The sequence below is a fragment of the Cibotium barometz genome, chromosome 42 (assembly GCF_041138505.1).
Source record: "Cibotium barometz isolate CiBa-2024 chromosome 42, ASM4113850v1, whole genome shotgun sequence".
In the NCBI taxonomy this organism is placed as follows: domain Eukaryota; kingdom Viridiplantae; phylum Streptophyta; class Polypodiopsida; order Cyatheales; family Cibotiaceae; genus Cibotium; species Cibotium barometz.
In genome coordinates this window covers 28,342,178-28,356,286 of record NC_141087.1, presented here as the reverse complement: position 1 = coordinate 28,356,286, position 14,109 = coordinate 28,342,178, and the positions used below count along the sequence as shown (strand labels likewise).

The window sequence follows — 14,109 nt, the reverse complement described above, 5'->3', positions numbered from 1 at the left end:
GTCCAATCAATGAAATACAAAATCCAAAATGTTTTCTTCAATCTGAAGTTCAATTAGTGAGTCAAAATCCATGGGAGGGACTAAAGTAAAAGTTGTGATCTTTTCAAATAAAGTTTAAATGAACAAGTGTTTCGATCTCTTGATGGTATTATAAGAATATTTTCTTGCTTAAGTACTCTATATTTAAATGTGTATTTAAATGATACTTATAAGAGTACCATTTTTTGGAGTGCACCCAAGGAAATAGATCATTCTCAAAATTATAAATCGTTTCATTATCTTTAAAACGGCTCTACAGGAAATGATCGCCATCTAGAGGCTGCCAACTTATCCATGCCCAAACTATCTAGCCATACCCCTTGTAGTTGGATCCAACGAGAGGCAGTTGCTTGAGAGCTCAGTTGGAGAGAAGATGCCTTAATATTCATGGCTGTCATCATGATTTCTTGGTTCTAGAATAAGATGGATTATTCAATGTGTCATATCATTGTCAAAAACTACAACCATAGCGAGTGTCTATGTCATCATATCCATTAAATATGGTGCTTTTCTAGTTTTTCTTTTACACGATGTTAATCCCATTTTGGATTAACAAATATGCTCCTCCATTTGAGAACATTAATGTCATGCAAAGGCACTATAAAGTTATACATTATGAGATATTGACCACCCAAGGCCTTAGTTAAGTAAGTTTTGGGCGCCCAAGTGTGATAAGGGCCAATTGTATATAAGGCGTTTTCTCATAATGAATGGACGCAATTCTCTTTTGTGCTATGAGAGTTCTTGCTTTTGTCTTGAGAGAGTATACTCTAGCACATGTGCCTTCTCTATCCTTGTATGTTGTATGCTTGTATGGAGGAGTGAGAGAGAGTGATTGCCTTGTGTGGTGGTGTGAGCGACTCTACGGTGACCACATGGAGGTGGAGCTTGGAGGATTGGAGCTTCTCAAGTGAGCTTGGAGATCTCAAGGGACACGAGCTAGAAGCATTGGTAAGTGCCCTACAACAGTTGTGTTCTATTCCTCTTTCCAAAGGTGAATACATTGAGTTCCTTCTTGGAGATGTGGTAGCCCATAACATTTTTGACACCGCTGTCGGGGAAACACCTTTGTTTCTTCTATTCTCTTTGAGTTTCAGCTCCTATTACATAAGTTTCATCATTGCCTTTGCATTCTAGTAGTGTGGGGGGATCATTGCCATTGCATTGTGTATGGAATGAATGGATAAGATTTGAGTGAAAGTGAAAAGTTGTCAGAAATTGGTTGTTTTTTTTGTGTGGTTGTGTATTGGAGTGACCTTGGAGGAAAGCTCCAATGTTTTTTTCTTTCAATTTTAATGTTTGTATCACCAGAATCATGAACGTGAACGAGCAGGGTGATACTCTGTTTTTCTTTCCTTGAAAAAATCTACAAAAATCGTAAAAATAAGGAGCCATTGGTTGTGTATTGAACTCGTATTACATTCTTTATGCGTGGCACAATCATTTTGAAAGCATCTAGATAGGTATTTTGCACCCTAACTCCTCTCTGTCGATGCGAGAATTCTCCACGTGAAACTGCAGGAACAGTTCACGATGTGAACTACTCCCTGCAATCTCATGGCATGAAACACTCCCCAAATCATCGCCGTCGCAATTAGCACCACAATTCACGGGATTACCTTGCTTAAGTAGGTTGTCTTATCCTGACACCTCTAACACCATGGGTTTGACAAAATTGTAATCCGTGAACTAGCAAAAAATATTTCACGACGTGAAACATTAAATAGTTCACGACGTGAATGATTTACATTTCACGGCATGAATTGTTTCAGCACATCTCAGGGCGTGAACCAATTTCATTTCACGACGTGAACTAGATAGGAACTCACGATGTGAACTATTTTTGCAATTTCATGACTTAACCAGATCTAGCCTAGGAACCTGGTATTGTGAGATTAAGGTTAAGGAAGTGCTTTAGAGACTGATAAAAATTATAATAAGGTAATGCGGATTTCTGAGTCCGAAGTAAAAATTTTGGGCATGTGAAAGTATAGAAATATGTTCACGAAACATGAACGGTTCTTTGACTTTTCACGCTGTGAATTGTTCTCTCATGGCCTCAAAAAACAAATTGATAGTATCTTAACATAATTTAATTAGGGTAGAAAATTAGCTTATCAAATCATATTCACATGCACTTGAGGTTTGGAAATCTCATCCAGAGATGGCCTCACTCCCGAAGATAGTGTATCAAATCACCCAAGATCTTCCTATCAAAAGAGTGTTGGTTTAGGCCACTTAGTGAGCACTCAATTGAGTGTCTTAAGGAATCTAACCACCATTGAGACTAGTAGCGAAGAATCCATGGAAGAAGGGTTGCGATACTATGGGTTTGGAAAAGAGGAGAAACCACTCTCCCCTACCAGATCCAGTGGGGATTTTTTGGTCTCCAAACTAGGAGGCACAATCTACCGGCAAGGGTTTGTCAACTAGTGCTGGACTTGGTATCCAAGGCAAGAATTACCAATCCAACCTTCAAATTCTAGGCTGTCTAACATTGGCACCCCCTGAATGAGAAGAGAATTGAACGGCAGCTCTACGAGAATTGAGCTTAAGGAAACAAGAGCTCGGTACTCGAAGGGCTAGGGCCAAACAAAAGGAGATGGGAAATGTGAACCTATTTCAATCACGTGGCAAAGAGTCGAAAATAGTCATGGGCAGGAGTGAGGGAGAAATTCCAAACTTAGAGCCCATTAATGAAGAGCCAAGAGTGGAGGAAGGGTTTGTAACGCGCAAGATCAAGGAGATAATCTACCGAGGGAAATGGGTGAAGTAGAAGACCGTCTGTACACTAAGAAGGACATCGAGCAAATGATCATCATCCCACGTTCTTACAAGACATGGAGCTCTTAATTCTACAAAGGTGTACGGAGACTACTAATGAGATGAGCCAATCTAGAATGAAGTGGCCGAACCGTCCTATATAGACCGAAAATTCCTAGAAGAGCCAATGTTGGAAGAGGACGAGGTCTAGGCAGGGGGGAGTAGCTCCTCAAAGACCAAGGGCGGATCCAAACATAGATCTTAATATGGCCACAAGGACGGATTTGTTGAATATGGCTATGAAAATGGACCGAGGAATGGTCAAGGAACTAGGCATTGCTCTAGAATCTAGACCATCCCAAATGAAGCCACATATCATTTCAAAGCTCATACAAAAATTCTATGGGGATGGGGATCCAATTCAACATGTAGAGATATTTAAGTCCACATGCAAAACCTGCGGGCCAGTAAGTGATGTAACCATGATTCATGCCTTCTCTCACTGACCCTAGAAGGAAAAGCTCATCAATGGTTCCAAACCCTCAAGCTAGAAGATAAGATTAATTTCATGTGGCTTAAGAATGTGTTTGTGCCAAGCTTTTCCAGAGGTGGTGATAGATGGAGTCCTGAGGCACAACTGAACAACATCAAACAAAAAGAAATTGAGTCAATGCAAGAGACTGTGTTTCGGCTTAAGCACTTGAATTCAAGGTGCAAACTATGGGAGGCTAACTGATGTGTGATCAGTTATTGCCATGCTTCCGGAGAGGAGTCCGAGACCATAAGATGCATGATTATCTATTATTAGCCTAGCCGGCTACTCTGGATGCATGTTGTAAGCTGGCAATTGAATATGAAGACAATATGTTGGAATTGCCACAACCAGAAGATGTCAAAATATCTTCGGTAGTAGCAGTAACGACTTTGCGAGTTTCGAGTCACTAAGAGATTGGAACAACTCGGAGTAAGTAAGTTGGGAACATGATTGTGGATGAAATCAGTAATGCCGTATTGGAAAAATTGAAGGTGAAGGATGGAAGAGAAACATTTGGGCGGCATGGGCATACCCATCTTTACCCTCATAGAGATTTGATTTAGTGTACTATGTGCAGATTGAATCACACTACCACTGTATGCCTAAATTAAGAGCAAGGCCATTACTCTATTGTGTACACTATGTAAAATTAGGAAATCATGATACCTCCATGTACAGATATCCAAGGTTCCAAACCGTAGCATAGTTGCAGGCACCTAGAGCCCCATTGGCCTTACCAGCACCACTCAAGCAAATTGTTGTAGCTGCAGGACAGCCAAACCCTTCCTATTTACCTAGGGGGATGTTTTGAGTATAGGACACTTTAGCTCTGCCACCACCTGTTCTACCACCACATCCATCACAGGCTAAAATCAACCAAGTATTGATTGAAGAGCCATCAGGATATGGATATGGTGGTGAAGTAGAAATCAGTGGGGCGTTATTATGAAAGTGATGACACTAATGCTACAATCCCAATTCATCACATTTAGGCACTGGCTATCCTGGATGGTGGGGCGGGGGTTAGCATCATCATAAAACGATGTTGGGAAATTGGAAAAACCTGATCTAAAAAGAGCAAATCTTATCATTAAAATGGTAGATGGAACATCTTCAAGACATTGGGCTTTTAGAGAATGTGTGACTCAAACTCTTCACATTTTGCTACCATCATACATTTGTAGTAATGGACTTTTTGCGCCAACCAAACTCATATGACATAATATTGGGGAGACCCTTCATGAAGGAATCCAAATTGGTGCACAATTGGGCATTAGACCATGTGTATGTTCGAAGGGATTCACAAATTATAAAGATGGATCTAAGAACATGTAAAGCACACCCCATAGAAGGGTAGCTCTTTGGTAATGATTCGTTCACAAACAATTGAGCGAACCACATTTGTACAGATATGCCAGCCCACGATGGAAATTTCTAAAGAGGAAGAGGAAGCAAAAATATATGCATCACTTCCTCCTCCGGATTTTAGTGAAAACTGGATGCATGTGCTAGTAGCCACCATAGATGTGATGCAACCTCGAGGAACCCAATACATGGAATCTGGGATTGTTTCCACTACCTCTGTTTGTATGGTCAATTGGCAACCCATGGATGAGAGGAATCGGAGGAGGAAGTTTCTAGCATATAAGGGACCGGATCACAAGGTCGTATCGGCATCCAACACCTTCGAAGATGGTGAAATCAGAAACGATATATCGCTTGACGAAGTGCCCTGCTTGAGTGAAAAAAACCCATAGATGCCCAGTGGCTTAGATACCTCGAAGCTACTAAGGTATACAACGAGTTTTCTGAGGATTGGGGTGAGGAATTAAGTAATATATCCCTTGAAGGGAAACATAGGGAGGAAGTCACCCTTCGAGAACCGGAAATGCCTAAGCTTACAAAAGCTGGGCACACTGAAAATGAAACAAAGCTTTGGCAAAAGCTAAGTGAGAGGCTAGGAAAGTTATGGCTAAAACAAAAAGTGAGAATGAGGATAAACCAGACCTACTTTCAGTACCAGAGCATTTCAAAACATACACAATTGACGTACGAAATATGGTCCGATTAACGACAAAAAGAGTTAAGGAAGATGGCTTATCCACATCATATGATGGCCCAGCTGAAGTCAAGGAAAGTCTGGAATGCGGTGCCATGCATGTATCCAAGTCAGCAATTGCTTTCTTTGCTCTATTATATCTGTAAATGTTGCTGTGATAAGAATATAGGGAAGTTGTAGCAGACATGTGAATCTCTTTGCTTTGCCTCTTGAAACTCCAATGGTTTCCACCTTCTTTTCAGTGGCATGTATACAAAGGGTCCACTCTCTGTGTTGGTGGTGCACACATATATTGGTGGCTATATTCTAGAATGGTAAGTTTCTCTTTCCTCCAATCCAGTTGTATACCGCAATCTTCCGATTTGGGGTTGGCATCATCTGTGACAATGGCTGTATAACCCCCTCGTGTGCCTTTCTCCACCTGTGGAAGCAGTAAACTGATCATAAATGTAACAATTCTGATTTCCAGTAGATCTGCCAAGTGTGGGTTTGCCAATTTTGTATGTTGTGCCACATTTAAACATAGCGTGCCCTCTCCAACCAAAGGCAATAACTCTTCTAATTCTGATTTGGGTGCTCAGAGAGGGTTTGGTACATATGACTGCTTTGTTGGAGTAACATCCAAATAGGCTTCCGGCAAAATTCACCTAGTAGGTTCAAAAGGTGTTATTTGCATTAACACTTTGAATAATAACTTGATTCCCAGCTCTTATTAAACCCTCATACTGTTGTGCAGAGTAAACAAAGACTTAAGAATAGAATCATCAGTAAATGGCTCAAGAGTATCTTGTGGTAGAGTGTGACTAACCTTTTGAGTTGGCCATGGTGGAGACGGGTCGGCCGGCAACTCCTTTTGGGGGCGAGAGTGTTAGTGGGAAATTCTAAAGGTTGAGAAAGAAGTCTAGAAAATATACAGTCGGCATGAGATTTGTTAGTAGGTGGAGCACTTGGATATGGATTAAGTAATTTACTTGCAATATTGAATCACTTATATGTACAATTTACCTTGTAAAAACAAATTTCTCAAATGTCCACTAATTCTAGTAATGAAACAAAAAAAAACCATTTGATTATGAGTAATTTTTAATTTCATATGCTGATACTTTATGAAGAGAAATTGTATTTGATGGTAGTGTAGCAAAAAGATAAGAAGGAATTATGATAACTAATAGTTTATAGAAAAATTATGAGAAAAGTTCGCTAAGTACGTTATGATTTTCAAAAAAAGAAAAGAAATGGAAGTCCCTTTTTTGCATATGTGAAGAGGAAATTGAGATACGTGGGTACATAAGATAATGAGCATTGAGTACTTATATGCAAAATGGGTGTGGTTGGTAGTGAAAAGACTAGAGACAACAAAGCCATCATCATGGATGAGACATAGTGAAGAAAGGAGAAGGGAGTTATGACTACCTAATGGTGGTGAGCAAAGTGCATCTACCATAAAGGTGAATGATGATGAGAAGAGTATAAAAATTTAAGCCCATGAATATTTTTTATATTTATGAATGTGTAGGTAGCTTGTAATTATGAATAAATACAAAAACTTTTTGCTATATTTTGTTAAAGTATTTTTCCTTTAAAGTGTATTTTTTATATTTATGGATGTTTTTGACTTTAGATAGCTTGTAATTCTGAAGAAATATTAAATTTTTGGTCTATTTTTTGTTAATATCTTTTTCCTTTAAAAATGACTAATATTTTGGAGTTTAAAGTTAAAAGATATAGGGAAACGATCCTCTTTTCTCATGCAAGATCCATGTCATAAGCATAAGAAATAATTAAAAAGGTGAAATTAGTGGAAAGTTGATGGTGGATATTGTTTGGATTTTACACCAATAAATTGCCATGTTCTTGGTGTTGTCAAGCATGATGGAGGTTAGATCAATTGAAGTTTCTTTTTGAAATACTTTTGTTTAAGCATGGTGAAAAACTCATAGACTATTTGTTTAAGGGTTTTGTTTACTATTGTGGCATGGTGTTGTCATTTTCTAGCTTGACATACACCACAATAAAGAATAAAGTGATTTATAACCACCACAATTGTTTTGACCTTGGCTTCTAGTACCACAGTGTGTCTGTCCCAACACCTTTTCAATCATGAATAAGTTGAAAGGCCATTCACCACATCGAAATCTTAATGTCTTAGGGGAGAGTGCACTAGAAATGAGTGACCGTTGAGCATACATGGGTCATGGCCCATGGAACGAGGGGTTGAGTCTAATATTAAATACTATTGAACAGTAATAAGTGGTGCAAAGATTGCATGTTTCTAATTTCTAAAGAATGTTGGAAAGGGGGTCATAAATTTATGAGGAGAAGGACAAGGCATGGCAAAGGTATTTGGAAGGGAAGGGGTGGAAACAGTAATTTTAGGGGAGTAAGTAAAGTATGTGGGGAAAAATGCATTGACTTGGAAAATATATACAAGGTTGCACTACAAGGAGTGGTGTAGAGTAGTTCTAGAGAAAAACTTTTTTCCCAGTTAAAAAAGGCAAGTTGGAGTACAATCGGTTTCCCCTATTCAAAAACTAATTATTAACCGGTTTTTATAACTAAAAACCTGTAAATTTTATCGGTTTTTGTAAAGGCAAGAATAAATTCAATTGGTTTTCTTGAATTTTAACCGGTGCTAAATACGCGAAAGGACAATTTTTCCTGGCGAAAATGCCCAAGGGGTAACTAGGCTAAGAAGGGGCACATGAATTGATTGGCTTAAGGTGGGCTCATTGGATGGGTTGGGAAAAAGGGTCCTTTTACACAAGGGGGCTACTTTGCCCACAACAAAGGAACAGGCTTTTGTATTGTTGGGAAGCCAAGATTCTATATATACAAAGGAGAAGACAATCATGAGTTGCTCTTGTGTAAGGGTTTGATCCACCCTGTCAAAAGGGGCTTGTGGATGAGCTTCCCATGAAAGCAAAGGAGAGGGGGGCTTGTGTGCTGTCTCCACACTCTACTACTAAAATGGGCTTCTCTGCACCTTCTCTCCTTGTGATAATGGCTATGGTTTGTCTCTCTAGCATTGGTATCTCTCTCTCTCTCTCTCTCTCTCACCCCCCCCCCCCCCCCCCACCCTCCCCACCCCCTCCCCCCCACACACAATTCTTTTGGACTAATTTGATGCTTTCTCCTCCCCCAGACTGTGGAGCCAGTAAACCTAGCCTTCTGCAAATCAGGCAACCTTCCCTTCTTCTGTCCTCCCACGAAGGATCCCTTCAAGACCAAGCCGCAGGTAAACCTAAACCCCCCTCATCAACATCAGCGTAAACTAGCTCAATTATTTTTCTGCTTAATAGCTTGAGCCTGACTCAGTTTGTGAGTGGTGGTGGGTGCTTGTTTTGGCAATGCAGTGTGGGAAGGGTTGAGGTCTAGGTTGAGGGGAGCGGCGCAGGGAGACGGAGGGTTGGTACAGGCCCTGCAGCAGGTAGAGGGAGAAATCCATGAGAACTCACAATTGGGAAGAGAGATGCGTGGCAGCCCACGATTTGGGAGCGAAGATTTGGACAAAATTGAGGTGGGAGAAGAGGAGGCGAAGGAGGAGGAGGAGGTGGTGAAGGAGGAGGAGGAAGAGGAGGAGGCGGAGGAGGTGGCGGTGAAGGAGGAGGAGGAGGAGGTGGTGGTGGTGGAGGAGGAGGAGGAGGAGGAGGAAAGGCACCCTGCGGATGAGCTTTTGCAAAGACACCACGCGGATGCAACCATCTCTTACATCCTTGGAGGTTACTAATCAACGCTCTTTTAAGTCATTATTAGTAGTTCTCCCTTTCAAGTCATTGCCATGGAGCTACTACTAGAGCTCCCTCACTTTGCAATGGTTACTCACTAGAGTTCTGGGCTAATGCTCCCACATAATTCATTGGTTTTGTAATCATCTTGTATAGCATGGCAATCACACTTTTGTAAGGCTCACACACTCACAAATTTATCTTTCCTTCTCATAAGAATACATGCAGTGACCCACTCACATTTGTATAAACCAACTTACTTATGCTATTATAAGATCTTACTCGGAGATGGTGATTTAGCATGCAGAAATCAACTCGTTTTCTTTATGTAGACAGTAGTTCATGTAAAGACCACACTAAGACCAGTTACAAGGTTCAAAATGTTATCTACAGTTAATATTTTTCCATGGAGTAAATTCTTTGTTTTGTAGTGTCATTAAGAGCTGAAGTGTTAATTAAGTAGCACCCCACATCGAGAGTTAATTTATAGGATTATATTGGGTAGGGAAAACAAAGACTAATGGTGTGATTTGAAGAATGAAAGTATACTCTATTGATTTATGAACATCCACCAAACATTGTTCTTAAATTAGAGATTTGAAGAGACAAAATGAGTGCCTAGTAAAGGGTTGTGTCATCTTTCAAATAACCAAATTCAGCTGGCTAGTTAAATCATCAATAAATCGAGGTGCCATCAAGGTGGACATGGTGCACTAGTCTTCACATGAGGCAAGAAATATTGTATACAAAGGATATATTACATTGTTTCCTTACGTACTATGCCCAAAAAATAGCACCAAACTTTTTGACTTCTAAAAACTTTTAACTATGAAACACATAACGAGACCTTGCCCCTTGGACCTTTCTTGCAAAGTTGTCCCAAACTACATATAAAAATCTAAACTTATTTCTCGAACCTTTCTTAAAAAGTTGTCCCCAACCACATAAAAATCTAGCCTCTTGTTAGATCTCATAATAATGAAACGTGTCATATACTTGATATGATTGTGATGTTTACAATATAAATCATGTCCTGCCATAAAAAGCTAAACTCACACTAATGAAAGTTTTGAGGTATTTACTATGGTTGTGATAGATTGGGATAAAATTCCACTTTTAATATTTGGGAATAAATTCCCTCTTTTTTGTGCTTTAGGCAACAAGAATAAGTAGTATGACATACTAGATAACATACTAATAAGTTTGAGAGAAGTTTTAGGGTGAAACTCTCCCAAAAATTAAAAATTGCTTTAATTGGTCTTTGATGTTACATACTCCATATTCAAGGAAAAAGCTATTGAATCTAAGTTGTGTCATTAACTTGATAATTAAGTTTCAAGGGACAAGTGACCTTAGATATTGGTTAGAATAATATGTATAAGATTATCAACAAGAGTAGTAGATGCAAAACAAAAGGAACAAAGAATAAAGTTTCAAAAAAACTAGAGATTTACTTAAAGCATATGAAGACATACAGAGTAAAACAAAACAATTAAAAAAGGTAGAGGTATCCTCATGTGACATGGTAAGACATTGGTTCAACATAGGAAAGACATAATAAAAAAGAAAAAGTTCATGTTCAGACTAATGAGGGAGACAAAGAAGCTCATCCTTGGCATAAAAAGGGCCTAAAACTATATCTAATATCTTCAACAAACTAAATGAATTAGTTAAAATCAAATTACTTCAAAATGGACGGCTTTTGAATCTCCATGAAGTAATAAGGACTTTGATTTTATGGCTAAAGATATTAAAGATGAAAGGGTTAATTTCACTGTAGGCTTAAACGATAGATAAAAAACAATGTAAGAATAAGGAGAGATAAACAACAATGCAAGAACTAGAAGAATTTTGTAACATGTACTTTGAAACATATGTGAAAGTAGAAGACAAGTTATGTTACTATGATAACAACAAGGATGATGAGTTCTCCTACCACATCATCAAGGATAAGTATCATGAAACATGTCCAAAAAAACTCACAAAGGAATAAAAAATGATGGCCGAAGGAACAAAGAAGCTTGTGGTTATCATATAGGAATATATAAAGATTACTGATAATAAAGATCAAAGGTTGGGTTCATCCTACTGAGAAGAGATTATGTGTGGTGTTCCATTTTAAAAGGAATTAATACCCTTTACATGGGCTAATTAATCTTGATATGTATGCTAATCCATCAAGAACACCAACCCCTTACTAATATTCCTTTGGCATGGAAATGAAATGCTAGAAATAGACATGGCTAGGGAATATAAGAGCAACATGTTGGAAGATCAAATACAAGACAAAAGTGTCTTATATTATTCAAGGAAGAATGAAGGGGTAAATTGCTCCCATGTGTATGTAATTGTGATAAAACCCATAGAGTAGTAGATTGTCCAAATAAGACTAGATAGGGTTAGTGTCAACCCTTATGCAAAGATTTTGGATTTCGAAATATAATCAAAGATTCTCTAATGAGAGAAAATATTGTGATAAACCCATAGTGTAGCAGATTATCCAAATTAGATTAGACAAGGTTAATGTCAACCCTTATGCAAACATTTCGAATTTGGGAATATATTTAAGGATTCCATAATGAGAGAAACTTTATGCTGCTTCACTACCAAATCATTGCCCAAGGTCATATGTTACTCTCATTCTTATTCGTTTAGAGACAGAGACTCAACAATAATATGGAAGATCCAAAACATAAGAAAGTAGAATTTCTTGTTTTGTTACTTGAGGCAAGAGGTCAGAAGAAGAGTTAAACCGTGACAAAAAAAATTTCCAAGGAAGATCTACAAAGGTTTTGATAACCCTTGATCTAGTGCAAAAAATGACACCTCAATGGACCTTCATTGACATAGTGTTTGATTATTGGGGTGAGCTTTCTTCACAAGCTTTTAGGTCTTTGCTTTTTTCTCTAAAAAAAACTTTTTCTATGCTTGAAAGCTCTCCACCACCACTTTTCTCTTATATAGAATCAACAATATTTAACTCTGTATTTATTTAATATCTTTTTATACACATTCACCAACCATGAATCATAGATATGTTTTAAAAACATAAAATCCCTTGATATAACATTGTTGAGGAACTTTCGAATCAGACACAGGATGATGCAACAAACCTAAAAACCCAAAATCCCTTCATATAACATTATTGAGGACCGTCTAACTTAGAAACAAGAGGCAATTGCCCTATCTTTGGGTGACGCTCTAGTGTGAAGAAGCAAGACCAAGACCAAGAACCTCAAGGTTTGCTCCCATAGGAAACAGTCAAACCATGTCCTGCACCATAATATTTTAAACATTTGGTGTCGGGGTGGCTTATCCCAAGAAGCAGACTATGACGAGCAAGCAACCTAATAATCATAGTTATGGCAAATGGGACATGTGTCTTTTGCTATACCACACTACACCCATAGAAAGCGTACACAATGTAAGCAAGAGTCCCACATAATACACCCAACAGCAAGTGCACACAGTGCAAGCAAGAGTCATGCTCTCCTTTAGGAGCCTATTATAGAAGCATCTTTACCACCATGAAACCCAATTCTAGTTTTTCTTCTTTTAGACAAGGAGCAAGAAACCACGGGGAGGGGTAAGGTGCTAGTGTCTGGGACTATCATATAAGCATTCATAGAATGTGTCCTCAGTTGCCAGTGAGCCTACAACCTCAAGGTCAGGTTGGTAGAGGGCAATTGGAATGGCCTTGAGGAGAGCCTTGATGAGGAGCTTGGCATTCCATCTGTGGTTACTCTTGGTATAAGGAGAACCAGGGTTGTTTTGAGGACACCTAGCAATGATCCAGGTGTAGCAGGTCTATGAGGGTTAGGTACTCTATTGAGACAGGTTGAGATATGATGGATATATAGCTCATCTTATGCTTACATGGTTAAAGCAATATAGGAGTTGGAGAGCCCACTTGTTTTGAGTAGGCAATTGGAAATTAAAAATGGGAAGACACCATGAATGAGGAGATGGCAGCATTAGATACAAACGCTGTCGTGACGTGGACGGTGTCGCTGGGAAAGTGCAAGACTTCTAGCTGTGAGAGTAGCTTCTAATCCCAACAAGGAAACACACACACATAACTCTCCAAGGAGCATAAGACATCTCCATTTTTGATGACATATACATGTGCCAATTCACTTCAATACATCCCCAAATTCAGCCTGATGATTGCACATAAATTGTGTATCCAGAGCATGTCCAGTTCCAAGCATAGATTTCCTGACTTCTTTTTCCCAATGCCTCAAACCAATCACATGTAGGCACAACATAATCTTCAAAAAATTCCCATATACATGTGACCATTCACATCACATATATCAAGTGATACCAATTCCATCATTTCAAGGTGTCTCTTTCTCTTCTGAAAAACCTGCTTTCAGATTCCAACAACTCACAAGCAAAAGATGACATATGGCATATCTATAACATACTCATGTGATTTTAGGAAACTCCATGTCTAGCATTCCAAAATCCAATCGAGTAGAAAATAAAACCCAAATCCCAGAAATCTTATTGTATTTTGTTATTCCAAGATTCTCCAAAACCAAAACCTTCTCATTCTCCAAAACCTTAAAGGTTTCATAGGCTATACGATTTTTCAAATCGTAAGTAATAATAGACAAAAATAAAATTCACTTATCTGAAGTAAAAAAAAAGTGAATTTTTCTTTTGATTTCGCTATTCCCCATACGGCTGCTTCACTGCCGACTGCGCAAGGATCAGAATACATATAATGTGAAGATCATCTCCTTTGATAGTACTCCATTCACTCTTTAATTCTAACCCCAAGAAGCCCTAAACAGTAGTCGCCGTTTTGATTTTAAAATCCCTGGTTAGATGACGCTCTGCTTCCCATTTTCTGCACACACCCTGACGATATGCGCCCCCCTTTCTGGTTTTTCTCTCTTTCTCGCAAGGAATTCAGGCGCGCATCCCTTTTGCAGCTATATTATCGAAATTTCCCTAGTTCCCAATACACTGCGCCACCT

General features: G+C 38.9%; 1 protein-coding gene across 1 annotated transcript; it reads left to right on the top strand.

Moving 5' to 3' along the window:
- Positions 1 to 7,738: 7,738 nt before the first annotated feature.
- Positions 7,739 to 9,408, top strand: LOC147614346 (uncharacterized). The gene is made up of 3 exons (XM_086780442.1): positions 7,739 to 8,424; positions 8,539 to 8,631; positions 8,750 to 9,408. The coding sequence occupies exons 1-3, from the start codon at positions 8,310 to 8,312 to the stop codon at positions 9,121 to 9,123; spliced, it is 582 nt and encodes a 193-aa protein (XP_086636568.1). The 5' UTR covers positions 7,739 to 8,309; the 3' UTR covers positions 9,124 to 9,408.
- The last annotated feature ends 4,701 nt before the right edge of the window (positions 9,409 to 14,109 follow it).

Excerpts from the sequence above, each read along its gene's own strand:
- LOC147614346 (XM_086780442.1), top strand. The coding sequence starts at position 8,310 with ATGAAAGCAAAGGAGAGGGGGGCTTGTGTGCTGTCTCCACACTCTACT. Across the intron at positions 8,425-8,538 it reads GGTTTGTCTCTCTAGCATTG|ACTGTGGAGCCAGTAAACCT; the intron begins GTATCTCTCTCT and ends CTCCTCCCCCAG. Across the intron at positions 8,632-8,749 it reads CCTTCAAGACCAAGCCGCAG|TGTGGGAAGGGTTGAGGTCT; the intron begins GTAAACCTAAAC and ends TTGGCAATGCAG.